General features: G+C 34.9%; 3 protein-coding genes and 2 long non-coding RNA genes across 5 annotated transcripts in view; 2 read left to right on the forward strand and 3 right to left on the reverse strand.

The window, feature by feature from the left end:
• LOC102802750 (ubiquitin carboxyl-terminal hydrolase 19-like) overlaps nucleotides 1-12,247 on the reverse strand; it is a 32,322-nt gene extending 20,075 nt beyond the window's left edge. The window contains exons 1-15 of the mRNA XM_085496658.1: nucleotides 12,208-12,247; nucleotides 10,439-10,570; nucleotides 9,831-9,988; nucleotides 9,242-9,359; nucleotides 8,466-8,518; nucleotides 7,863-7,966; nucleotides 7,547-7,618; nucleotides 7,321-7,436; nucleotides 5,799-6,028; nucleotides 4,964-5,132; nucleotides 4,300-4,433; nucleotides 3,223-3,315; nucleotides 2,601-2,666; nucleotides 930-1,040; nucleotides 449-559 (exon numbers count right to left, since the gene is read on the reverse strand). Coding sequence (XP_085352784.1) covers nucleotides 449-559; nucleotides 930-1,040; nucleotides 2,601-2,666; nucleotides 3,223-3,315; nucleotides 4,300-4,433; nucleotides 4,964-5,132; nucleotides 5,799-6,028; nucleotides 7,321-7,436; nucleotides 7,547-7,618; nucleotides 7,863-7,966; nucleotides 8,466-8,518; nucleotides 9,242-9,359; nucleotides 9,831-9,988; nucleotides 10,439-10,570; nucleotides 12,208-12,247 — 1,707 coding nt within the window. The remainder of the gene's footprint in view (nucleotides 1-448; nucleotides 560-929; nucleotides 1,041-2,600; nucleotides 2,667-3,222; nucleotides 3,316-4,299; nucleotides 4,434-4,963; nucleotides 5,133-5,798; nucleotides 6,029-7,320; nucleotides 7,437-7,546; nucleotides 7,619-7,862; nucleotides 7,967-8,465; nucleotides 8,519-9,241; nucleotides 9,360-9,830; nucleotides 9,989-10,438; nucleotides 10,571-12,207) is intronic.
• Nucleotides 12,248-12,413: 166 nt separating this feature from the next.
• On the reverse strand, nucleotides 12,414-12,945 carry LOC146747463 (uncharacterized). Its single transcript, XR_014929029.1, has 2 exons — nucleotides 12,895-12,945; nucleotides 12,414-12,756 (listed from the first exon to the last, which is right to left on the reverse strand). It is a non-coding gene; the product is annotated as an uncharacterized LOC146747463 (long non-coding RNA).
• A 4-nt stretch (nucleotides 12,946-12,949) lies between these two features.
• On the reverse strand, nucleotides 12,950-16,035 carry LOC146747464 (ubiquitin carboxyl-terminal hydrolase 19-like). Its single transcript, XM_085496660.1, has 4 exons — nucleotides 15,596-16,035; nucleotides 13,806-13,858; nucleotides 13,134-13,287; nucleotides 12,950-12,966 (listed from the first exon to the last, which is right to left on the reverse strand). The coding sequence occupies exons 1-4, from the start codon at nucleotides 15,756-15,758 to the stop codon at nucleotides 12,950-12,952; spliced, it is 387 nt and encodes a 128-aa protein (XP_085352786.1). The 5' UTR covers nucleotides 15,759-16,035.
• Nucleotides 16,029-27,333, forward strand: LOC102801493 (uncharacterized). Its single transcript, XM_006820261.2, has 6 exons — nucleotides 16,029-16,086; nucleotides 17,054-17,221; nucleotides 17,347-17,435; nucleotides 18,322-18,408; nucleotides 24,414-24,475; nucleotides 26,073-27,333. Exons 1-6 carry the CDS (start codon nucleotides 16,053-16,055, stop codon nucleotides 27,067-27,069), a joined length of 1,437 nt encoding a protein of 478 aa, XP_006820324.2. The 5' UTR covers nucleotides 16,029-16,052; the 3' UTR covers nucleotides 27,070-27,333.
• LOC146747465 (uncharacterized) lies at nucleotides 18,848-20,131 on the forward strand. The gene is made up of 2 exons (XR_014928936.1): nucleotides 18,848-19,256; nucleotides 19,873-20,131. It is a non-coding gene; the product is annotated as an uncharacterized LOC146747465 (long non-coding RNA).
• Nucleotides 27,334-27,393: the final 60 nt, after the last annotated feature.

Genomic DNA, 27,393 nt, shown 5'->3' on the forward strand with positions numbered 1-27,393 from the left:
ATTACCGGTAACTCTTTTTCATTTATTTACCAAAATCGCATTTTTATATTTAAATGAATGTAAGCGACATCATCAAATCATTTGCTTTGGAGTGTGTAGACATATGGGAATAAATCAATAAGGAGTAGCAAAACACATGTCTGATAGTACAAATAAATTACAAAATGATGTTCAACAGGATGTAACAGTGAAAAAAAAAATCCTATATTTTACATTTAATTCAACAAAAATAAGTTTTATACAAAACTACCAAAATTTCTTTTTAGTGAAAATCAATTCTAGGTAACAATTTTTTTTTACAGTAAGCTTTCCATTAATATTAATTTGCAATTGTGATAACTGTGAGGAATAGTTAAATAAGAATACACCACTTGTTGGTTACAAGCAATAATTGGTGTCTTATTCACTGTATTTTCAACCTTGTAATTAGTAAATATATAATATTTACCTTTCTAGGTGTCTTGTAAGGTTCTTTGTACATAAAATAAACTGGGAGGGGTCTTTTCTTCTTTGGCAGTGGTACAGATAGATGCATAAATGGATCAAATGTGATTGACACCTGAAACAAATTGATAGACAAGTTTTAAAAAAACTTAATAACTTATTACACCACGTTGTTTAGTTACTGTACTACTTGATTCTATTATTATAGGAATACTGTATACACAAATATTAAATATGCTGTTTTTATCATCAAAACATTATCTTTTCATAGTTTCAGAGCTCAGAGGCCTAACAGAAATATAGTCGCTATATCTATACAAACCTGTCAGATAGGAAATATTCTGTCTATTAACAATGTACAAATTTTCAATTTACACAAAATTATAATAAATCAGAGTGCCAGGATGTAAGTGTGATTGATATGTTAATGCAAAAACAAGTACCCTGATACATATAAACAATATACCTGATAGTCTTTTTCTCACCTTTGAACATTTTGGACAGACCAGTTTGGATTTAAACTGCCCCTGTAATAAATCCACTATAAAGGAATCATTTCTTTTCTTGTGTCTGAGCCAAGCTTCAGATGCAATTAACTGAAACAATAATGAGGAGAAATTAATTAACAACAAGTCATTGTCAATGACACGTCCCCGTTCCGTTCATATTTGAGTGACATATACATTCAAAGCAGATCATGACTGAAATGCACCTGCATATGTACAACACATTGTGCTAAATCTGAACAAAATCCATCCATGCATGACTGAGATCCGGTTCTGGAATTGTGAAAATACGTGATTTTGATGCATTTTCGGCCTTAAAATGGCCATCATTTCGCTATTGCTAAGCAGATCATGAAACAAAGGCACATATCTATTTGTGACATGATGTACCATGTGTGTGTGAAGTTTGAACTTGATCAATCCAGACATGTCTTGGATACGGATCCAGAAGTGAATTCTTTAAAACAAAAAGGCCGCCAGTCGGCCATTTCGATATTGATCCGAAAAAAAAAAGACGTGCATCAAGGTCCTATTATGTTTAATGTATGTACAAAATTTGAACAAAATCCATCCATGCATAACTGAGATACGGGTCCGGAATGGTGAAAATGTGCGATTTCAATGCATTTTCGGCCTTAAAGCGGCCGCCATTTGGCTATCGTTAATGAGATCATGAAACAAATGCACATACATATTTGTGACATGTTGTACCTTGTGTGTGTGAAGTTTGAACTCGATCATTCCAAGCATGTCTCGGATACGGATCCAGAACTGAATTCTTTAAAACAAAATGGCCGCCAGTCGGCCATTTCGAACTTGATCCGAAAAAAAAAATGACGTGCATCAAGGTCCTATTATGTTTAATGTATGTACCAAATTTGAATGAAATCCGTCCATGCATAACTGAGATCCGGGTCCGGAATGGTGAAAATGTGCAATTTCAATGCATTTTCGGCCTTAAAGCGGCCACCATTTGGCTATCGTTCATGAGATCATGAAACAAATACACTTACATATTTGTGACATGATGTACCTTGTGTGTGTGAAGTTTGAACTCGATCAATCCAGACATGTCTCGGATACGGATCCAGAACTGAATTCTTTAAAACAAAATGGCCGCCAGTCGGCTATTTCGAACTTGATCCGAAAAAAAAAATGACGTGCATCAAGGTCCTATTATGTTTAATGTATGTACCAAATTTGAACAATATCCGTCCATGCATAACTGAGATCCGGGTCCGGAATGGTGAAAATGTGCGATTTTGATGCATTTTCGGCCTTAAAATGGCCTGCTATTCGGCTATCGTTAATCGGATCATGAAAAAAATGCATGTGCATATGTCCCATATAATGTGTGATGTATGAGTGAAGTTTGAACTCAATCGGTCCATGCATGTTCGAGATACAGGTGATCACGGACGCACGGACGCACGGACGCACACAGGGCAAAACATAAGTCCCCGTTTTCGGACTGCGTCCGAACGGGGACTAAAAAACGCAACAATTCTACTCTCAACACTGAATGAATAATTGTCAGTATTTGATAGAGTTGATTGAAGTTGATTGGATGCGTGTCACTGTACATGCAAACAAGTACCTACACAACGTAGTCATCATAATATCAGTACTATCATATCATTAAAACTATACCTCATCTAATCTTCCATCATAGTCTTGACTTTCTATGTACGGCTTTTTTTTAATTCGATTCATGTCCTGCGGAAAATACAGATATTATTTATTACAACATGCCTTATTTGGACATTGCATTACATCACTGCTCTACTCTATTAGAGAATTATAATATTGCATTCCATCAACCCTGAACCTGCATAACATTCTGACATTAAATTTGACAATGAAAAACCACTAGTCTGGTGTTTTTGACATAAAAATAATTTATCTCAAACAAAGCACTTCACATAAATAAATCACATTTGAAAATTCAATCATGACTCAGTGTATTGTCAATGTAAAGAAATATGGGTGTTCATTTATTGGGACTACAGCTACACACCAGTACAGTTATGAGTATAAAATAAGCCAATATAGTCACATGGTGGTTAATAATCTAGTGAACAGTTTTTTTGCACATATGTGTTTAGGTACAATGATTTATATTGTTTTAATTTATTAGGTATAATAAAACATAGTTAGAAGTAGAGGTCAATGGTTAGTATTAATAAATTATTATAATTTCTTTTTCAAATCATTATTGACCTCTACTTCGGCAAGTATTTGTTTAATCTGTACCATCTGCTAATCTGCTTACCTCATGTAGGCCATCCAGTAAGAATGCCATGAATTCTTGGGCATCATGCTGTGCAAATCCAGTAAACTGACTGGCTTTACTAGCCACAATGTTCTGAAATACAATAATAATACTGTGCTGTGAATGCAAGGTTAATGGATTTTATTTGAAACTATAACATAATGGATAACACACAAACCATACATTATGGGTATTACGACTGATAGATGTGTGATCATGTAAATGTAATATCACACTGTGGTAAGGGTAGCCCAAAGAAGCTAAATTCAATGCTGTTCAAGATGCTGAATTGTTCGAGTTACAGACATCGAGTTATAAAAAAATTGAGTTACACAAACGCCCATATTTTAGAAACCACGCCCACTTTTGAGAAACCACTGCCCAAATTGTAACTCGATGTTCAATGAACAGTTAACATAATTTTGAGTTACAGGCAATTTTTGTTTTTTGTTTTTGTTGAACTTTCAAATTTAATAAATCAAATTTTAACTACCTGTTAATCGAACATTGTGTTACAGGAAACACAAAACAAAAAACTTCATTTTGCCCGTAACTCAAAGTTTGGTTAACTATTAATTAATTTTAAAAGTTTGAGTTACTAAATGTGGACATTAAACAACATAAACAATTTATGTTGCCCGTAACTTGAGGTTTAGTTAATTGAACGTCGAGTTATAATGTGGGTGTGGTTTTGCAAGTGGGTGTGGTTTTGCAAGTGGGTGTGGTTCCTAAAATATGGATGTGGTCATTTTTGTCACTTGATGTTTTCGTAACTCAATGTCCATAACTCAATGTCCATAACTCGATGTCTGTAACTCTATGTCCATAACTCAAACAATTCAGCATCTCCTTCTGTTCATGTAATATTGTCTTGCATTACTGTTACAAATGCAGGTCTCTCAAAAATGATCTTCCATTCAAACTTACTCATGTTTGCAAACAATGAAAAATGTATCAATTCAATTACCAAATACATTTTGTTAAACACCAACAGGTGATTGGTTAAAAGAATAAATACTGATGTCTAGAACACTATGACCAAGACATATTTAGTAGTAGGTACAATGGCTTACTTACCTTGAGTTTTGATGGTGCATAGGAATGATATTTACCAGACCATAATATTTTTATCAGCACAGCAAAGGACAGCGCCAGATGACCACCAGTACCAAGTGGATTGTCATGATTGATTTCATCTTTGAGATTAGAATCTGGAAACAAATAACAATAATAATGATTTCACTTAACAACAATGTGAAATCTAATCCAGAATATCATACTGTAATGTCAATTTCAGCACACTGACTGTTCACCCCATCTGCCCAACCATATACTTGGCTGCTTTTTCCTCCTCATACATTCTGATATTTTGATATTAATTTTAACTTGAATTTAGGATTGCTTACCCTTCCTAATCAAAAAGATAATTGTCAACAGGAAGAAGTTGTATGAGTTACAAAAATGCTGTATGTAGGGGCTTGCACTGTGTTGGAAAGGCAATTGTTAACAATCATGGAGTACACAATATAGATATAGGACATGAAAAGTGCAGTACAACATTTTTATCTCAATTCAGTAGATGTATATCTATAATAAGAAAGAGTCCAATCCTTACTAAAGTAAAACAATATATTGATTGTGGTGGTAAAACCTTTTCAACACATCAAATGTACATCCCTAACATTGATTAGTTTGTTTATATTTGTCTGAATCAGTCAATACAATAAATATTTATACAAACCTAAAAAGTAGTCCTTGAATTCCCGAGTGTTGCTTAGCACTTGTAAAACACTGTTCATAAAGCACGTATTTCCTAAATTATCCAGCCCAGTAAAACCTTGCTTGCAAACTATTTCTAGGTCTTTGGTACTTTTATTCTTGGACAATGGGGACACCATACACATTGGTTTCTGATAAAAAAAAGACACACATTACCTATCACATTGAAAGAAGAAACAAGTCATTGTCAATGACAAGCCCTCGTTCAGTTTTTAGTGACTGTCAACGTTAGTGCCAAATGATTATTTACATTCATATAATAGACATACAAAGTGGAACCAGTTTATTTGTGTAATTCCTTTCTTTATTTTGACAACGACATTTATAATGCATTTCTATTATGAAAATGATGATCACCATCTTGAATCAGGTTTTGAAACAGATGCATGTGCAAATGTGTAATCTGATGTATGTATAAAATTTGAACATAAACATCCCAGCCATGTTAGCTATATGGCTCCAAAAACAGCATTTGTAGAAAACACAATGACAATCAGGACTCATTATGTTCAATTTTAATGGACATACCAAGTTTTAATAAAATATGTTCTGAATGACAGATTTTGATTTTGATTAATTTTTAGCTCTTTCAGCCATCTTGAATTGGATCACAAATCCATACGCTTATGTATGATATGATAAGTTATGTAATGTATGTGTGAAGTTTTAATGTGATTGGTCAAAGCATGTCATAGATATGACCCTGGAACTACAGTTGTTTCAAAATGCCCCACCACTATAAATATGGACTGTAATGTCATGGCAATAACATATAGGGTTGCTATGGAAACACTTACGGATAATTCTTGAGGTTTGTTCAAATAATGAGTTGTAACTCGAAATCTGTTGTCTATTGCACTGCTGCCTGAATCGCCACTACTTGTGCTAGCTAAGGAACCATATCCGGATGATGAGGGACCAGAGTTCTTGCTTGAATCACCATCGTTTTCTTTACCTTTAAGTGGGTTCTTTGATCTTGTCATTGGCGTCCATTTACCCGTTTGAGTTTGTCTGCCAGGAACTGCAGCTAATAATAAACACAATCTTTATTAAATCTATTGTATTCCAGTTGACTATTAGAAGCAGAAGTACATATACAGTCTGACAAATGCATCGTTCATTTGCATATTTTTTTCATTCAAACTCTAAAATGGTAGCAGTGACAACTATTAATTAGGCTAGGAGGTGTTAAATATCTCTTGTTGCATTATAATCTCATTATTATAACATCTTGTTGATCAGACATTGTCATCAAGTGATAGATAATTTCACAATATAAAATGTACAATGTAACTATTTTGAACTAGTAATTTTGGAGGTAAATGCCTTTATTCTTTCTTGAAAGCCAAAAATCATGTGTTCAACACTGTGTCAAATGTGTTGACAAAAAGTTGTTAGAATATTAGTGTAACAAGAAACTCTGTATAATCCTGTAGCAGTCTGGCATTGTTCTTCAAATTTCAAGACAAGTTTTAATAACATTTTGACCTCAGAATAAACTTTGTACAGTAATGATATGGGTGATTTTAAATCAAACTGCACAGAATTGATTGGTCAAGCTATTCAGTTAAACATACATTAAAAATTATAATCCCTTTGTCCTCAGTGTTGCACCTGTGTATGCTCGATGTTGATTTCTTGTGAATTAAGAGGGAACACTCAGTGACCGTCAATTTATACAATACACCACAAAATGTATTGCATCAAAAATGTGTGAATTTTCTTTCAAGCTATTTTCCTCAAAATTTGGTTCTACATGTAAAATTTTGGGTGTTCTGCTTTTCCTTTTCTGATTTAAAATGGTTATTAAAAGTTATCACCACGACACTTCATAAAAAGCATTTATTTTTATTTAATCTTTCACTTATATTAGCATGGCATATGCCATAAATATGCTAGATAGTTCTTCATACCGATGATGCCTGTATACAAATCAATATTGATTTCATTTCATTTATATATCTATATCTGAGACTTACCGGTAATTACTGCCATAAACACTGTAGTGAGACTAAGGCTGTGATTTTAAAAATATTTGCAAATTTGGGTAGTAACCGCCAGTGTGTATATAAACCAAAAATTACAAGTAATTGAATTACATACATATATTAAGTTTTTATATTACCAGTCACACACCACACCTGTTATTTGGGAAAACACATGCACTAATAAGAACACAAATGAAGTAGTTCTGTTCATTTTAAAGGGCTACAAATGGTGAAATGATAATTGATTTTTCAGGTGCAATATATGGTGGAAAGAATCAAAATTTGTAGATATTGGCAGAGAAAGCAATTAAGACATGTGTAATTCTCTTACTATGAATGGCAGGTGCCTCTAAGGAACCCCATCTTTCTGGTACTTGTTTGATAAGGGAGATTTCAATAAATGATCTGGTTACTCGATATCTGGACTGTTCCGGATGAATAGATTTCCTAGAAGCAAGAATAAGAATTTACAGTGTCATCAAGAACAGCATGCACTGCTACAAAATATTATTTTAAACCACATATCTAGACTCATTACAGATTCATTGTATACTTACATCATTTGTACTGTCCAGGAAAAAAGAGTGTTTGGTGAACTTGGAGAACGCAGATTCAAAAACTGTGTATCTCTGTGAAAAACAAAAACTTGGTCGTTATATGATATTAAAATTGTAAATCTACTTAATTCTACACAGTACTTGTACACATTACAGATATATGTGAAATAGAACACTTCAAAGGTGTGAGTCAATAACACAGAAGTAAGACAACACTGAAGACTGTAAATTACAGTAAAAATGAAAAACACATTTTTGGTGTGCATGTATATCTATGTGTGCCTCGACAGATTGATTAAGATGAAGTAAGTTGTACCTAGTTTTAAACTTGATAATCAGTTTCTCCTCTTCAAAAATAACATGTAGTGCATTCTCGTTCACTTCCTTTATATAGATATTCACCACCATTGTATCAGAACCCTGTATCAGCAAGAATTGCAATTAATTAAATATGCTACTTACAAATAATGTAATCAGAGATGGCAGAATTCCCAGCATTTTTATTATAAGCCATAATTGAACGTAGATTTACAACAGTGCTCCAGATATGATATTTATGCATGAAGTCACATGAACAAATTTGTTGATAAGATCTAGTGTGTAATATGGTTTCAGATATGACATTTCAGTCACATGAACATATATGGTTATTACATGTGTTTATCAGACCATGAGCCAAATGTTTTTAATAAGGCACTGAATTATATCACGAACACAATACTGGAAGTCATTAAAACTGTATATTGGTTTAATCACACCCTGTTTGTTATTCTGAATGGCCAAAGTTACAATAAGTAATTTCCTGTCAAAATGTACATGTATGATAAAACATATAAGCATTTGTGTCTATTATTGAACATATCATTGATTTTGTCAAAAAGCACTGAAATCAAACCATACTTATCTTCAATCTGCTTACCTTTTCAAACCAACTGTGCTTAGCATGGTTAATTACATACTCTGGCTCTGACTCTGTTGAAAGACAGTTTTTAATTAGGAAGTTTATTAATAAAAACTTCTGTTTGAAAAAACAAAGTGATACAAAGCTATCGTTTGACAACTGGTACTACCTACACAGGTAAGTAAGCACCCCCTTTTAACACTTTTAACCCCTTTTAGCACAATATTTTTTTCCAGCTAAAATTTGTGTGAATTTTGCTCACATGTTCTATAATTTAATTCAATCTCAAACATTTCATGGTGCCTGAATTTGACTTTGCTGCTCAGAAGTTTAACAATCCTACAAAGTCATACGGGTAATTCATATAGTATAGTGCAACATTGTGATAAAAATATCTTCATAGCACCATTTCATTTCAAATTCTTTCATGGATTTTCTCACATTTGGCGAAAAAAGTTTTGAATAAATAAATAGGCATAAATAGGTAGAGTCAGGATATCAAAACTATACATGTTTATGGGGCCTTAATAAATTCACTACTATTATTTGTAGAAAAAAGAGATATACTTTTTGCGATAAAAAAATAAATCATATTCCAACAACATAAGTTTCAAGAAAATAATGACTGATGTTTTTTCAACAAATATTTGTATATGCATGTACAGTATTTGCTCTATTAGAAATACAGCTCAAATAGAAGTGCATGTAGACCAGTTTTATGATATTGTATCGGTATACGAGATCAATAAAGCAATGGTATTGATTTAATTTGATCTCACATAAAACTGACAGACCTGATATCTCATCCAGTGGTGCACTCGATTCCTCAGGGGCTCCACCACTGGCTCCATAGACCACACTACTACTGTTGTCATCGTCATCATCATCATCATCATTTTGCACTGGATTGCACTGTGGAATTGTACAAAAATTCATTAACCATAGACACAATCTACTTTTTCAACGTTGAATTTATTGATGAATATGGTTTGTTGCAAAACTAATTGCTCGCTCATACCAAAATTAAACAGTAGAACAAGGCACACATTAATAAATCATACAGCAATCTTTTTCACAAAATATTAAATACTCCTATAACAGAATATCTTTAAAATTTAGGAAGGTTCTACACAAATTGAACAATAGTATTTATTTATTTGTATTCAGTGCATGGCTACAGTTAATGTTTGAGTAATGCTGCAAGCACCAATAGAGCTGACCTAAATAGTAGCTCAGTTTTTCAAGCTCCAATTTGAATAGCTATTTTACATATTTATTTATTCGTATTTGCAACTACCGATACAGCTGACCTGAATGGTAGTACTGATAGCTTTGTTAGGCTTGATTTTTTTAAGCTTTAACATGGCTAGCTATGTTACCTACTCTCACAGATATAGCAGCATTATTTACCTCTAAAGATGACCATTCTTCACAAACAGTTTTTTTCGTCAATCTGATTTCTAACTTGTCTTTCCTCATAGTAACTGAGGAGGAAGATCTATTCACTTCTCGATAAAATTTGCAGTACCACCGTCTGCCATCTTTGGAAGAAATATACATCAAGCAGCAATGGTTAACAACAATAGAGTATGTAAATGGTAAACCAAAAAGTTTAAATCCTTGATTTTTTTATAAGTATACCATGTGTTCCTTCTCAGATTCCTATGACACATTAACACTGAGATTATGATATTGGTGCTTTTCCAATACCGGAGAGAAATGTGTTAACTCCGTATTGGATTTTTCGAAGGATTGTGGGGTAGAAAATTGAACTATAGAGGGCGTTTTTTTGGTGGGAGAGGGACGGTCATCTCTTTCCCATACTAAATATTAACTAAAATCAACTGTTAACCTCTCTTCAAACAATTTTCTATCCCACAATTCTTTGCAAAATCCAATATGCAGTTAACACATTTCTTCCCTATAGCTTAAAGACAATAGACCTCTCCAAGTGTAAAAAGTATGTGACATTTCAATAGTTAATACATTACCTTGAAGCTTAACATTACAATCATCATCTGTAACCTCAATATCAATAGCATCTTGGGGAATACCAGGACCAATTTTCAACCTGATGAATACTTGCTTCTCATTTTGATCCCAGGCATGTTCCAAAAATGGAACTGAAAAAAAAAATACACAATTGTAAACAATTTATCTCAATATGATTTCAGACTTACTCATGTTACATAATATTTAAGAGATTCATTCACATGATGTGACTTGCATATATGATAAATGTTTGTAACAATATAAACTGTAGTCAAGTAGAGCCAAGTTCATTAATACACTCTGGCAGTACAGGATGGCAACAACTTCAGCTAAGGCAGTGCAGTGGTGGTATCAACTGATACATGATGTGATTCCATACTGAGACCATACTTTCAGGCATCATCATGATACCCTTCTAATTAATATTGCCAAACTTGCTTTTATTGTTAGCGTTACATATACAGTATATTATTGTCTTTTTAGTCCCAGTCAGATGAATTCTGAAACAGGGACTTAAGTTTTTGACTTTTTTGTTTCGACCATATGTTGAACAATATTTCTCGATTTCATTCAAACTTGGTATTGACATCAATCATAGTGGGTTACTGATGCATGTCAATTTGATTTGTGATCTGATTCAAAATGGCCGACTGGCAGCAATTTTTTTTTTTTACCAGTTTTCCACTCATTTCTCAGATATACTTTTGCAGATTTTGTTTACATTTGTTTAAAAGACAAGACATAATATGAGCTTATTACGAGGATACATGTACCTCAAAATATGCACTCAGTATGCAGTTGCATTGACCTCCGCTGCGTGTCGGTCGATACTACCGCTGTACTGTCTTCATACAGCGGTACCTTATTATTATACATCTTTTCCTTCCAAGGATACATCATGGGAATGCCGAAATCCAAGAAGTTTAGAATAATATCAGCAAACTTCATCATGGATTTTTAAACCAAATACGTGAATGATTCCTGCATGGTTACTTCATTTTTACCTTGTTCCTTGCATGCTGGGTGCAACACGGCATGGTAAATATAGATGCCTATATTCAATGGTTTATTCTCACTACAATTTTGGGTTGACAAACACCCAAAGACTAACGGTTAGTATATAAAACATATAAATATGTCTCTTTGTAGTGTTCAACCATAGTCTGCTGAATGACTGTATTTTATGTGGGCGCCATTTTGTTTCACCATTTAATTTTCATGGAGCACAAATTGTGCTTACTTTAGCTTATCAAATAATTATAAAGCTTTGGTATTGTTGCTTTCATCTCAAATACAATACAAAATTGAATTGAATTCTATATTATTCCCAATCAATTCAGATATTTGTAGTGATTTAGCTATATTTAAAAAATCATCAAAAATCAAGCATTTCTGGCATTCCAGAACTGGATCTTGGCGTTTATGGATGGATTTTGTTCAAACTTGGTGCATACATTAGAGATTATGGGTTCCTGATGCACGTCATTTTATTTTTCAGATCGGATTTAAAATGGCTGACTGGCGACCATTTTGTTTAAATGAATGCACTTCTAGAGCCATATCTCTGATATGCTTACACTGATTATGTTCAAATTTTATATATTCGTTTTACATCATGTTATAGATATACAGATGTATTCAAAATGACTGACTGGTGGCCATTTTGTTTTATTTAATGCTGTTCAAGAGCGATATTTTCTAATATGGACAAGTACTCATTTTACGATCAGATACAAGATGTAGATCATTTTAATGTTAAAAAAATCACCATAATCAAGCATCATATTCTGGATCCATGCTTCTGACATGATTATGTTCCAACTATATTACTATAAACAAAACTATATATCTTAAATTTGATAACAAACGGGAATGGCTTGTTGTTTCTGCTTTTAGTTTTCTGTACACTAAATAATACCGGTGTACCTCATTTTTACTGCATCATTTTCAAAATCCCATGATATGAGGAAAAGATTTTTTTTTTGGAATTGTTTTTTACTTTTAAATTAATTTTGTTTTTGATGAATGCCTTACTTACTGATTGCTTTCTAGGTTATTGGAGTGAGATGTTAAAGTAAAAAATGCAATCACATACATTACAGTAGGATATCTGTATTATACATCAAATAACCAACTGCACCAGAAGTGGTATAAATTGCCATAGCAACAATTTAGTCAATTAAGACATGTAATTCTCTTACTATGAACGACAGGTGCCTCCAAGGAACCCCATTTTTCTGGTACTTGTTTGATTAGAGAAATGTCAATGAATGATCTGGTTACTCGATATCTGGACTGTTCTGGATGAATAGATTTCCTAGAAACAAGAATCAGAATTTACAGTGTCATCATCAACAACATGCACTGCTACACAATATAATTTTAAACCATGTCTTTTTTTTAAACATTTTCCTAATGATATTCCAGACTAATTACAGATTCATTGTATACTTACATCATTCGTACTTTCCAGGAAAAAAGAGTGTTTGGTGAACTTGGAGAATGCAGATTCAAAAACTGTGTATCTCTGTGAATAGAAACAAACTTTTCGGTTATACAGTATTAAGATATCAGTTAAATCTACACAGTACTTGTACACATTACAGATATTTGTCAAATAGAACACTTCAAAGGTGTGAATCAATAACACACAAGACAACAATGAAGGCTGTGAATTGCAGTAAAAATCAAAACCACACTTTTGGTGTGCATGTGCATCTATCAGACGTAAAATGAAGTGGTACCTAGTTTTAAACTTGATAATCAGTTTCTCCTCTTCAAATATAACATTTAGTGCATTCTCGTCTACTTCCTTGATGTAGAAATTCACTACCATTGTATCAGAACCCTGTATCAGCAAGAATTGCAATTACATGTAATTAAATATGCTACTTACAAATAATGTCATCAGACTGAGAGATGGCAGAATTCCCAGCATTTTTAATTACGAAGATTTACAACAGTGCTCCAGATATGATATTTATGCATGAAGTCACATGAACAAATTTGTTGATAAGAATCTAAATCTGATCTAGTGTGTAATATTGTTTCAGATATGACATTTCAGTCACATGAACATATATGGTTATTACATGTGTTTATCAGACCATGAGCCAAAATGTCTTCATTAACGCACTGGTTATTGGTTTATTTGGTTTATTGGTCTATCTGTACTATGTAATAAAGACAACTGAAATGAGCCATCCATTTGGAATCAGAACTTAAAACAAATGCCTGCCAAAATGTACATGTATGATAAAACATATAAACTATGTGTAAAGCATTTGTGTCTATTATTGAACATATCATTGATTTTGTCAAAAAGCACTGAAATGAAACCATACTTTATATCTTCAATCTGCTTACCTTTTCAAACCAATTGTACTTAGCATGGTTAATTACATACTCTGGCTCTGACTCTGTTGAAAGACAGTTTTTAATTAGGAAGTTTATTAATGAAAACTTTTGTTTGAAAAAACAAAGTGATACAAAGCTCACATTTTACAACTGGTACTACCTACAAACGCTTTGAGTGTGACATTTATCACTAAGTCTGCAAAAATTGTATGTTACATTAGGTGACTCGATATTAACTAATTACTGATTGAAAAAAGAAATTGTACTAGATAAATAAATAAGATAAATAAAGTAAAAAAGTCCTGTGCAAAATATTGTGATCCTGAAACACATGGAAAAAATTTTGTTGTTACATGTAGGTTGTCCTACATAATCAATTACTTTGCATAACAAATTAGTTATTAAAGAAAATGTTCATTAAGGGTCATCCATATTTGTAGTGCTAGTACATGTATGACAAATAGTATTGTAACTGTAGCATACTCTTAGATTTGTTTCTACTATTAGACAGATCATATGTCATATACGACTTGCAATGAGTGACATAGGGACGTTTCCACATCCTATACATGTATAGCACTGTAGTATTTATTTTGTACATGTATACCCTAAACCATTTGTTTAGTCATTAACACTGTTCCCACTGGCCACATGACTTTTGCCATGACATCATTTATGACTTTGTAGCCACAAATATAATGAACATTGATCATATGTATTTTCAGAAAATTTAATTTTTAATTGATATACATGTAACTATGCTGTATAGTTAGACAGTTGAAAACAACATTTTTTACCAAAAATGACTAAAATTCACTAAAATTAGAGAATTGAAGGTAGCGTCACAAAATAAACAAATATATATATATACTCAAGATGTCTACATATAAAATATTGAAGCAATTGGGCTACCATTTTCAAGAAGAAGTCAAAAATATTTATCAAAGATATCTACATGAAATGAACAAATCTGCAAAATGTCATATTTATGTAAATTATCACAGCAAGCTGCCTTGCCATTTTCAAGAAGAAGTCAAAAATGCAAAGTTGACGATGGTGGACAGTCAGTAATATGAACAGCTCAGCTGTTGACTTTGTCAACAGCGAGGTGAAAACTATTTATTAGTTTCAATGTTTATCTAATAAACATGTGCAATTTCTGTTAAAAGTTTTCATATATTTTTTATATTACATAATGTTTTAATCAAGGTTGTTTACTTGAGTAAACCCAAATGTTTCTAATAGCATGGAGCTAACTCCATGATAATAGCAAGCATGTTGTGAAATGCCACTTGGGAAGTGACCTCTATGATAACATGTATATAAATATGAAAGTGTGCAAGAAATTCTATATAGGATTGCATATTAATTGAGTTCAATAAAATCTTAATTAAATTACATTTTTATATAATATGGTAACTTAATTGAATCAAAATAAATTGCATAATTATATAGGATTACAATTTGATTGAGTGTAATGATGGAGATAAGAATAATAGATTATTAGCTCCATGGTTTAATTGATATTTATCTTTAATGGTTTAGTGATGGCCTACTACATTGGGTTTCAGATGAATCAAATTATTATTAAACAATTAAACCATGTTTAAATATTGAATCTGTACCAACCAAACAACAGTAACAACTTTTAACATTAGGATTTCACTGTCAATGTTTCAAGGTCGCATTGCCATTTGCTGGGGTGCCTCTTTCAGCCTTCGGGATCTGTCCAAACAGTACTTATTCACTTTTAAAATTATTTCTCAGTACTTATTCACTGTTTCGGTGATCGTACGTACCGGAATTTGAGTTAGCCGGTGTTTCTGACATTGCAGTGGCCATTTGTTCTTTTCTTCTTTTCGGACGACCTTCTTGGGATTGTGGATTTTCTGCTGCATTCAGCTCACTGAACCCCGTCACAGTATCGACCGTCGCAGTGTTTTCTGCCGGTGACGTCGCCATGCTTGCGGTGGTAGTTTTCCGGTCGAATGGTCGGGCGAGCAACACCGGTCGCTTACGTTTTCTACTTCCTGGGATTATTTTGAATGAAAGTTGCTGCTACACTATGATACGAATAAAAGAAACAAGAGACTCATATAGTTTTCGTGGCGCGTTTCAGAAGAAAACGAGTTTGCATGATCGCAAGTTTTTTCCCATGGTCGTCGCCATTTTTTCTACATTTCACCGAGTACCAATCAGAAGTGATCTTGCATAAGTTGACCAATCAGAAGGCTTGTTACAGCTAAGCGTATCGATATGCGGTCGAGATCACCAAAAATGGCGGACGGAGGTGAGTGGAATTATTCGTGGCTCTATTTCAGTGTATATTTATAATTGTAAGATTATTGGTCAACTGTATTAATAAGTGCTCTTGATGGTGTACGCTTGTCCTAATAGTGTAAGACATACTGCTGGCTCATTAGTCACGCACAATTTCAACACTCCCTACGTTACAAATCGTCCGATCTCGAGAAAACCGACCATGCCCGTACATAACAAATCACGACATAAATATAGTAAATATGTAGTTCCAGTATTTCAAACACTGCAATTGAATATATGATTAAGTTACATAAATAGTAACTACAGTTGTGCAGTAGTAATAAACCTAATTAGTGCACTGTTTTATGATGCACCGTCCCGGGGCTTAGTGTGTAGGGAGATTAATGTTGTGACAGGTCTTCTACCCCTGGAGCAAGTAAACCAGGCAAATCCATACTGAAAACGAGCAATCTTGTACAAGATTGGTTGATAAATTCCATGTTCAGATAAACGAATGAATCAATCGTCACATCCCCCCCGGGCCATATTTAATAGTGAAACCCAGCCAGTCTCCTATATTTTCCCCAAAGGGCCCAGGGGTGGGTGGGGTAAGGATTACATTGACTGCAGCATTATTAATGTCATTCTCAGATTCCTACCCCACAGGTTTAAGTTGGACAACATTTTTGTGACATTTGACAATTTCTTCTTTCCCTAGGGCATAAACATCAGGCAATTCCACACCAAAAATGCCTTATTTAATAAATTGTGAAATTTGCATAGTGACATTGGAACATTATTAAATGTGGCATTTAATTGCCGTAACCCCTGTGCTTAATTTAATGGTGAAGTCTAATGTCTTACATCTGCCCTTATTGTCTGAGGTGGGGGACATTGACTAGGGAATTATAGCATGGCAGTGCAATGGGTATTATACACCATCCATTTGCAATCATGCATGCAGTTCTTATTTGAATAAGTTATTGTCATTAAAGGATTTGAGTTAGAAGCTGAAGAAAATGACAACCCTGGATCGCCAGCTGTTCGAAGGAACATTCCATTAAAACTGAAGTCAAAAAGTGCTCGTGGTCGTCCTAAAGCGAGACCAAGAGTGACAAGAACCACAAGAGCATCTGTCAGAAGAAAATCTACTGCTGATGATGGTACTGTATGCTAATTTTATTGTATGGTACTTGTTATGTAATTGTTGATGTGTCTGTTTAAACTTAACTGAAATTCTATGTCTGATGTGACAAGATATCATTTTGATTGATTTTATTTTTGACAGATGATGGAGATGAGCAATTGGATCAAGGTGACAAACCAAGGATTTATTTTCCTATTCACCAAAAATGTCAGCTGAAATGGGATCAAAAGGTACTGTATACTATGTTACTTCTTGATAGTGTTTCAAGAAACTCCACTTCCAGAATGTTTTTCTATGTACATGTTTATCCCTTTAACTGCTACAATATGTAGCAAACTATTGTTTTTAAACTGGACCTCATTTGATTAGTATTGCTGTTATGGTATAATAACGAGTACAAAGCAATGTGGTGTGGTGGTCCAAGTATTCATTTAATTATTATTGTCAGTAGTGTGTCTGTCACATCTTTGTGTTTGTTCATGTATTAATTGTTAAAATAAAATGACAATTACATTTTTGACTGCTACCTCATTTGCAAGTAAGAATGCTTCAGGTTATTGTAGAAAACGTTGATTCAATGTCATCATGTCAGTTGGTATCAATACCTGTGATTTGTAAGCTCAAACATTACTTTTTGCCCTACCCTGAAAATGCCTTTGTAAAACTACTGTAAATCACTTCAGTTTTGTGAGAGACAATTTGTTCAAAGAGAAACATTTGTGAAAATCGTATTTTAGATTTGTAAGTCACAGTGACTTTGACAGAATTCACTTCCAGAATATATATAGCAAGGAAAATAAATTGGTTTACAGTACATTGCGTCGACCACTTGTCTATAGAGGGCGCTATATTGTTGGAAATATTGATAATGTGTAGTAAATGTGTCCGTATCCTGATATTAAAAAAAATTATAAAATTGTTTTAAAATGGGACAAAACTTTTATGCAGGTATTTCTGGGATGTAACACCTGGGATAAATGTTGTGGCCAAAGAAAAAAACACTGTCCTCTTTTTGAAAAAAGAATATGGTATAAAAGCCCTAGAGATTTTATTACACCGTGTGTGAATGCAGTAACAATAAAAGTATGCATATTGTATATACACATTGTTTTTTAGTTGGATCTGATTGGAGAGAAAGTTGTTGATCCCATGATACACTGCTGTTCAAAGTGTGACCTGCCAATACTTATCTATGGACGCATGGTGAGTACAAATAGAAAATGTTTCATGATGTAACATGCAATAAATATTGTAAATGAACTTTCTTCTGAAAAAGTTTTTTTTAGTCCTTGTTCGGATGAAGTTCGAAAACGGGTACTTGTAATTCGGTCTCCGTCCGTGCATCTGTGCGCCGTCCGGAGTCATATCTCAGAATCCCTTGGACCAATTCCGTTCATTCTTTGCATGTGCCGAGTACTTTATGTGGGACATATGCACATGCAGTGGTTTAGCGATTCGATTCAAAATGGCCATCTGGCAGCCATCTTGTTTTTTGAAAATGTCGTATTTTTTGGACATGCATTGTCAGTTTTCATTCAAATTTAGTACATAGATCATACATGTTAGGATACATGTCCATGACGATTTCAGTGTTCTCCCCACATAGAACAAAGCATGGCGGCACTGCCATGCTTGGCGACCCGGCCGCCACGCTTGGGCTCGGACCGCCATGCTTACAACTTCACCGCCATGCTAATAGGATGCATTGTTTACGTCCATTTGACCCGCTCACACGTAGCACTGCATAAATTATCACAGTCTACGCCACGGCGGTTTGAACTTGCCGGGACGAATTAAACAGTCCCATTGTTAAACACATGTGAAGTACAGACGCTGTCAATGGGGAACAAATTGTCACTCAAGTTGCAAACACCGAGATGCTATATGACAAAACATGTAAAGGAAAAAAAGGTGATGCCGCCCGGCTAAAACGTACAATCACCGCTAGCACAGCACAGAAACGGTAGCGTGTAGAAACACAGAAACGGCGTGAGGCTGGTTTTGATGAGTCGTGGAAAAAGACATTTCCCTGGTTAAGGTCAATTGTTCAGGTAAGATTTCGTAATTTTAGAAATAAAATGCCAGTGTGTGTATGTTTTGCCGATCGTAAGAACACCGAACATGGTAGGCCTACACCGATTCCAATCAACATCTTAGACACGAGGCTGGTATAGACACGACATGAAAAAAAAACATCACTCGTTACTGTCAACTTTTTTTAGATTATTTATGGATATCTTCATAGATTAATGGGTACGCGTATGTTATAATTTGTCCAAGCAAAAAAAAAATCGAATTTTGTAATCTTCCGGTCACATGTTGACCTGTGTAGGTATTTCCAAGATGGCGGCCTGTCAACGTCTTGCGAACAACAGCTGCTATCATCACGCGCTATGATCGATGGAATCCCGATTTGTATACATAATTCTATTGTTACGTTTTCATTTTAATTGAATAGTGACCTCATGTTTTTTTTCCTCGAAATTCCCGAGTCTCCTTGTCGTTGACCTGACAAAACCAACATGTAAACAACATGTTTTGCAGACGAAATGCTATCCATACGGCACTGGGTTCCCGATCGTGGCACAATTCAATCGTTATGTTTACATTTATTTGAACCTCAATCCTCATTGTTTTTTTTTATTATTTATCATTTTTTCCCACTAGGAATGTTGTGCAGTTAATGCTCAAAGCACAACATGATTGCAAAGAGTGGATCTTCTTTATGGAACAAAGTCCCGTGCAAGTCTATGACGATCGAGTTTAACTACAGTAAGGCAGCCAATGTTTGGAGCACAACAAAGTCAGAAGGATTAGTTTAGACTAAGTTTTATGGAACAGTTCACATTAAATGACGATCTTGTCAAATTATGGTATATTATGTAAAGTATTATGTAATTTAAATAAAGTCTCTCATACATTTTAATACTGTCTTGTATGTTTGTTTTTGTGAGAGTGAATCCTGAAAAATATGCAAATTAGTATGCAAATTAGCATGCAAATTAGACCGCCATGCTTGCCTCTGAGCCTGGGGAGAACACTGGATTTATTTCGCAATTGGATCAAAGATGGTCGACTGGCAGGCATCTTGTTTTTGTTTTTTTATGCGGTATCTTGGACGTGCTCTGTCAGTTTTCATTCAAATTTGGCACATACATGTACTTTATACATGTTAGGATGCATGTCCATGACAATTTGTTTCAAAATCTGGTCAAGGATGGCCGATTGACAACCATCTGACTTTTTGGCCTTACTACTACATTTCCACAATTTATGTACCATTTTCATTCGTATTTGGCACATACATCATACATATCAGTGTGTTTCATAATCAGATCAAAGATGGCAGAATAACGGCTGTTTTTATTTGTGGCCATATTACTACAGTCAAACCTGTCTATAGCGGCCACCCAAGGGACTTTGAAATTTTGGCCTTTATAGACAGGTGGCCTTTCTATACAGGTTCACTAATTTATTCATGAATATTAATTAGGCACTGAATCAATGTATTGAAACAGATCTCGCAACCCCATTTGACACACTATTACACTACTGTACACAGTATCCAAACACTTTATTACAAATAAAAAATGTTGATTTTAAATTGTATTATGTAAACTAAAATCATTTCACAAAAATCGATCATTGCACAATAATGAGTAGTATGAAAATTAAATATTTGAAGATTTGTACAGTAAAGTTCATGTTCAGTAGCAGTTTGAGTCTCGTTTCCTACTAAAGAAATCACTCAGCTTGCTTTGCTTAGCTATTCTGAATTTGTATGTTTCTTTTAATATTTATTGTGTCTCGTACACTTAGTAACTGTTCTAATAAATTGGAGTGTCTCTGGGCTATAGCAAATTCTTTCAAGGAGATATGAGAGGGACAGTTAGCAGTGCTTTATTGATCCCTACAACGTTACGTATACGAAAAGAACACTTATCTATTGTAGTGATGGATCATCTTTCAGTTACGTGACAACTTGAAAGTTTTCTCCCCAATCACAATTCCCATAACATTTTGTTCATTTTTTTTCAAAAATCCTCTCGACCTACCTCACTCACATATGGTTGATCACTAATCAAAACATTACTTTGCGCAATCGAAATCTGTGCGACTTCCATGTTATTGTACTGATGCAACAATAGAATCATGTGAAATATGCATGGCGACTTTGGCCGGCGAACTGAGGTCAATTTAACATCATTGTTAAAAGCATCTATTGTTAAATGTACCGAGGCAGTAGCAACCGAGAAAACAAAATAGTTGAATGAATTTAGTTGGACAACGAGACGATACTGCACACACATTCCCTCACAGTGATTGATAGGCAGTAACGAAAGCGACTCTACTATTTGACCCGAGTTATCATAACCCCGGAAGAACAAGAACGCACATGCGCAAGGCTAATTAGCATAATTTATTTGGATGGATAAACAACAGGCATGGCCATTGCGTTGTTCCAGTTACATGCGTATTTATCGATATTTATAGGAGTTCAAAGTGAATAAATATCTATACTAAATAACAAGTGAGTCAGTGTTCTCCACAAGGGGTTTTAGGTGGGCGGCCCGCCCATCAAGTTTTACGGCCGCCTAGTAACTCTCAACACCCGCCCACCAACATACATCCAGCTGAAATTATTTGTAAAAAGCTTGCATTGTTCTTCCCAAGCCTAAACAAAAGAGTAGTTGCCCAACCCTTTATTTTGCTATTGTTTCAAGAGTCCAAACATAAACAATGACCACTGGAAGTCTGCAAGCAGTTATCAAGTGTATTCATGGCAATGTGTCAATCGCCTGAATTCATTGCCGCCCGACATTGTTGCCACTAATTGCTCACGATACCCAACTACAGTGGTGTCAATTTTCAGCTGTATTTTTAATAATCGTCTTCTGATCACGAAAGAAAGAAGTAAATACGAACGAAATGTATATGCACAGAAAATAAAGAAATATATTAGCAGATTGCATGTAAACAAAAATTAAAATTCGAGCCGTATTTACAACGTTTGTTTCATCGTGAAAACAGTATGGAGAAGGCAAACTGGTGACCTTTTGATCTACCCCATTCAACAACCATCGGCCACCCACCGCTGTTGGCGCTGTAACGATTTAGTATCTAAGTTGCACAGAGGAACAGCGCATTCTGGGTGTTCATGTACTGAATTCGGAAAGCGGTAATAAACATCAAACATGGCTGCCGGATTAGTTTACTGCAAGTATTTGTAATTGAATAATATTTCCCACATACTTTTTTCAATTTATCCATTTTTTTATGTCTAATTTTTCGAGAACATAGCAGATTCTTTTATTTTGCCGATTGCTAGCACTTTTTCTTGAATTCCAAAACAACGTGTGAAAACGCAACGCAACGTATCGTGACTGTACATGCGTAAATGCATCTCACCGTCAGTTGGCACGGGTGAATACTGATGCCACAAATATAAAATGTTATGAGTTTTATTTTGACAAATCGTTCGTTTTGGCGACAAATCACCTAGTATATTTTCTACATAAATGTTTTGTACTTGCTCTTGGTTACTCAAATTGCATTTCATGAACGCAGAATAATTTGCGAACGTATAAATCACCGATTTCAAACTTTTTGCATTTCGTAACTATTAATAGTGACCAATCTGTTTGTATTTCAAAAAATTGTAACACGTTTCAATTAAATTAAAAAGAGAATAGTAAATAACTTAGTGTGTATTGCAGTTCATGACATAAATGCTAGAATGCTGTATGTAAATGATATGCAAATTATTATGCAAATTTATGCTAATTAGGCCACCCACCAGCTATTTTGGATTGTGGAGAACACTGTGAGTTGTTATATTTTTTTTTGTTGGTAATCGATTCGATCAGGGATTTACCGTTCCGATTCACCCCAGCCACATGCATAGGTACCGTGACTGTGTCCCGGCGACTCACAAAACTTTTGTGGATCGTCATCGTTGTGGTTGCTCGATTCATTCATTGAACAAAATTGTAAGTTATTCCCATGGTATACATATTTCAACAAAACATTAATGACAGCATGTTTTTTATCAAGACACTTTTAAATTCTTAATTATGTTTTTGGCGTTCCATAACCATCGGTACGGTGTGCTTGCCGTGGTAAACTGAATTATAAACAAGAATAAAACATCGGTTGAATGAAAGGTGTGAAAACGTGCTAACTTTGTCCTTTGTGAGCTTATTAGTTGTCTGAGATGGAAGGCAGTAGTCTGCAAGACATCCGGGAACTATGTCCGTTATATGCAGTTCAACTGATCACTGCGGCCGCTGAAGCGTGGCCATTGGCTGCTTTAGGCAGGTGGCCGCTATAAACAGGGTACTTTACATGTAAAACTCGTAGGGACTGTTCGGTTGTGACCGCTATAGGCCGGTGGCCGCTGTATCCAGGTGGCCGTTAACACAGGTTTGACTGTACTACATGTTTTGATGTAAATAAACAATCTGTTGTATACGCCACTTGGAACTCAAGTTTCAAGGACACGCTCGCGACAATCCCTCCGCTTTAATATGACAAGCACAAAGAGAATTTCAAAAATTTAACGGGGACTGTGCCATTTTCAATGATTTGTTTTTTTTGTCATCATCATTGTATTCGTTATCTTCTATTGGGACCAAAACACAAACCACATGGAAATCACAATATCGTGACTGCCATGTTTTTAGTATTAGCCACTGACACAATGTACACATATTTAGACCTTTTTAGCTCCGCTGTCGAATTTGTCGAGCGGAGCTTATCATATGAGTGATTGTCCATCTGCGTACGTCGTCATTCGTGTCAATGTTTTACTTTTTCAACTTCTTCTTGAAAACTACAAGCCTGGATGCTTTGATACTTGGTGTATATGTATCTTGGGTAGGCCTTTCTTGGATTTTTTCATTTCATGATGATATCTTCAATTGTCTAATTTTGATGAATATACTGTTAGACATACTGTTCATTTTTTAATGATATTTTTTGTTCTTTAATTGAAATGTGCATTGCTAACAGCGGAACTATCTCAGCCGACAGGCTGCTTGTTTAAATCAAGGATTGTCTTCCTGTCATCAATTATAATAGTTTGAATTTAGATGACTGTATGCACAGCGTGCACATATCCAACCCTGTTGTACAAAATGTACAGTAAAACATAAAAATAATGATTGAATCGTCTTTATCATTAATTTAAGTATGTCTTCCATTTTCAGATACCATGTAAACATGTAGTTTGCTTTGATTGTGCCAAAAGGACTGATAAAAACTGTCCCAGGTAAGCAACCTTATTGCCACAATATTCAGTTATAAATCCTTTTTACAGATTTACACTATTAACATTTCAGTTTTTTACACAACTGTTTAGTGGATTGAGAAATCCAACTAGAAGCATGATCATAGTCTAGACACAAGTCAGCCTTGGATAACAGTTGGAGCCTGGACATGAAGTATTCCGATTGAATGAGCATCGGTGGGTGTACAGGTATTTTGAGGAAGGAGGGGGCAAATATCATTTTCTGATGTGTGCATGTTACTTCTACTTGATTTTTTTCTACAACCTAAATAACAATCTACCGGTAATTTCAGGTTGGTAATAATCAGTTTTGTGAAAGTTTAATTTGCTATTGGAAAACAATTCAATCCAAATGTTATCTTTTGATAGTGTGTATACTGCAACACCCAAATCACCCAAGTTCTTTATTGAAAAAAGGTTATTCCACTTTCAAGTTCCACCATAAGTGAAAACACATGCGGGGGGTCATTATACTTCCGGTTCAACAGTCATACTGTGGAGAAACATACTTGACTGACTTTTGATAGATCTGTATTATTTTAAACTGAATGTTCATACCCAAATGTTTTGTTGAGAAACAATTCATAATAGATTCTGTTTTGAATTTCTAATTTATTTTGCTTTTTATTGGCCCTGCTGTTGACTTTGTCGAACGGAGCTTATCGTATGAGTGATTGTCCGTCGTCGGCTGTGTCAATGTTTTACTTTTTGGACTTCTTCTTGAAAACTACAAGCATGAATGCTTTGATACTTGATGTATATGTACCTTTGGTAGATCCTCTTAGATTTGTTCATTTCATGATGATATCTTCAATTCTCTAATTTTGGTGAATATTTTTGTTATTTTTGGTAAAAAGTGATACTTTCGACTTCTTGTTAAAAACCGCAATTCCAATTGCTTTGATATTATATATATATAGGTAGTACATGTGGTCCTCTCTCAGATTTGTTCATTTCATGATGATATCTTCAATTCTCTAATTTTGATAAATATTTTTGTAATTTTTGGTAAAAAGTGATATTCTCGACTTCTTGCTAAAAACAGCAAGTCTACATATTGTTCATTTTCTAATGATATCTTCTGTTCTTTAATTGAAATGTGCATTGGTAACAGCGGAGCTATCTCAGCCGACAAGCTGCTTGTTTGTTTTTAATGTTCTGTATCGAGATAGTCTAAGCTTGTATTAATTAAAGAGTGAATAAAATGGCGTATAAGCATCTCTTACGGTCAAACCTTCTAAAACTGTAGGGTAGTATGGACTCACCATTCATTGATGTACCATGTCTTTGTCATTCATCAATCTTTCATGCACTATTCAAAACATCAAAGTCTCTGATGTATGAAAAGCTGCTGCTGTCCAAAAACAATAACTCACAATACTTGTACAAAGGCAATCATGCTATTTTGTGGATCTTTCTGATCACCCTGTTTGTGTATTAGTTGTAGAATTTGATAAAGGAGAAATCATCAGGTGACATCAGAAACACGATCAGATTTTAAACTACGATACATGTTAAGAATTTGTGTGGAGTAGAGGAAATTTGAATTATAGTGAACATTACATTTGTATATTCATAGGTGTGGTGATACAGTCCTGCGAATTGAGCAATCACATCTGGGAAGCATCTTTGTTTGTACATATGGTACCAGTAAGCATGGAAACTCTGGATGTAGAAGGACTTACCTCTCTCAGCGAGACTTGCAAGCTCATATTAACCATCGTCATAATCGCCCAGCACAGACTGAAAGCATTCCTCCACCTGCAGTTCAGGAACGTCCTGTGGCTGATCAACGATATATAAGTCCTCATGAATCTTATCGTACTCCACCTCCACCACAGAGAGTTATGCGAGAATCCCATGCCATGTATGCTAATACCTCTGAGGAGAGAAAAGATCACACTCTGCCTTCAACTTCTTACCAATCTACAATTCCAGTTGTTACTGGAGGAAGAACAAGTAATTTGATCACTGTTCCAATTCATGACGGTGACAAGGACTACAGAGACGACAAAGCACAACTTAGGGGAGGGCCCCCTCCTGTGCAGCTTCCTCCCCATCCAATTCATTATCCTGGACAACCAACTTCTGCGCCTCCACCTCCTGGACCACCTCTGCCTCAACATGCTTACCCTCCCCCACAGAATAACTATCCATCCACCTCACTGGGTGGACCTCCAATGTCATACTCAGGACCTCCTCCATCGGTGCCGGTACCTCCACATTTTACCACAGCACCAATTCATCATGGACATCCTGGACCCCCACCACCTCGTTTTGAAGGTGGCCCTCCTGTTAGGTACAGTTCAAGTCCAAGACCTCCATATGATGATGAAAGAGACAGCTTAAGTCCCCCATTTACTAGCCCTGGAGGACATAGTCCTAGACCAGGTGGTTGGCCTATTAGTGGACCACCACCTCCTCCTCCCCCTAGAGTACCTCCACCATCCAGGCCAATGCCTGTACCAGGACCTAGAATGCCACACTCAGCTGCTGGACCCCCACTTGAAATGGGTCCTCCTCCAATGATACCTTCAGACAAACCTGTGTATGGTAACAGAACATATTACCAATAAGAAAATGTCTTCAGAATTTTTTTTTTTCCAAGAAAAAATAACTTGTAAATTTAAAACATTTATAAAATACTTTGCTGACAATGTATACATATTATTCAAGAGAATTGGACAAATCGATTTGAATGTGGATTATTGTGGAGACAATATATTGACTGATTAATGCAATTAATGTCTTTGTCGGAGAATAATGTCTATTCATTACAAGTAATCACTGTCATGCAAATTGTATCAAATATGAGAAATTGAATACATGATCCAGTTAGACTTCATTGTGTATTTTTTGTTGAGCTTTATGCCCACCATCTAGATTTACGAGGAGCTTGT

This window comes from Saccoglossus kowalevskii, chromosome 3 (genome assembly GCF_978046115.1).
Source record: "Saccoglossus kowalevskii chromosome 3, keSacKowa6.1, whole genome shotgun sequence".
In the NCBI taxonomy this organism is placed as follows: Eukaryota; Metazoa; Hemichordata; class Enteropneusta; family Harrimaniidae; genus Saccoglossus; species Saccoglossus kowalevskii.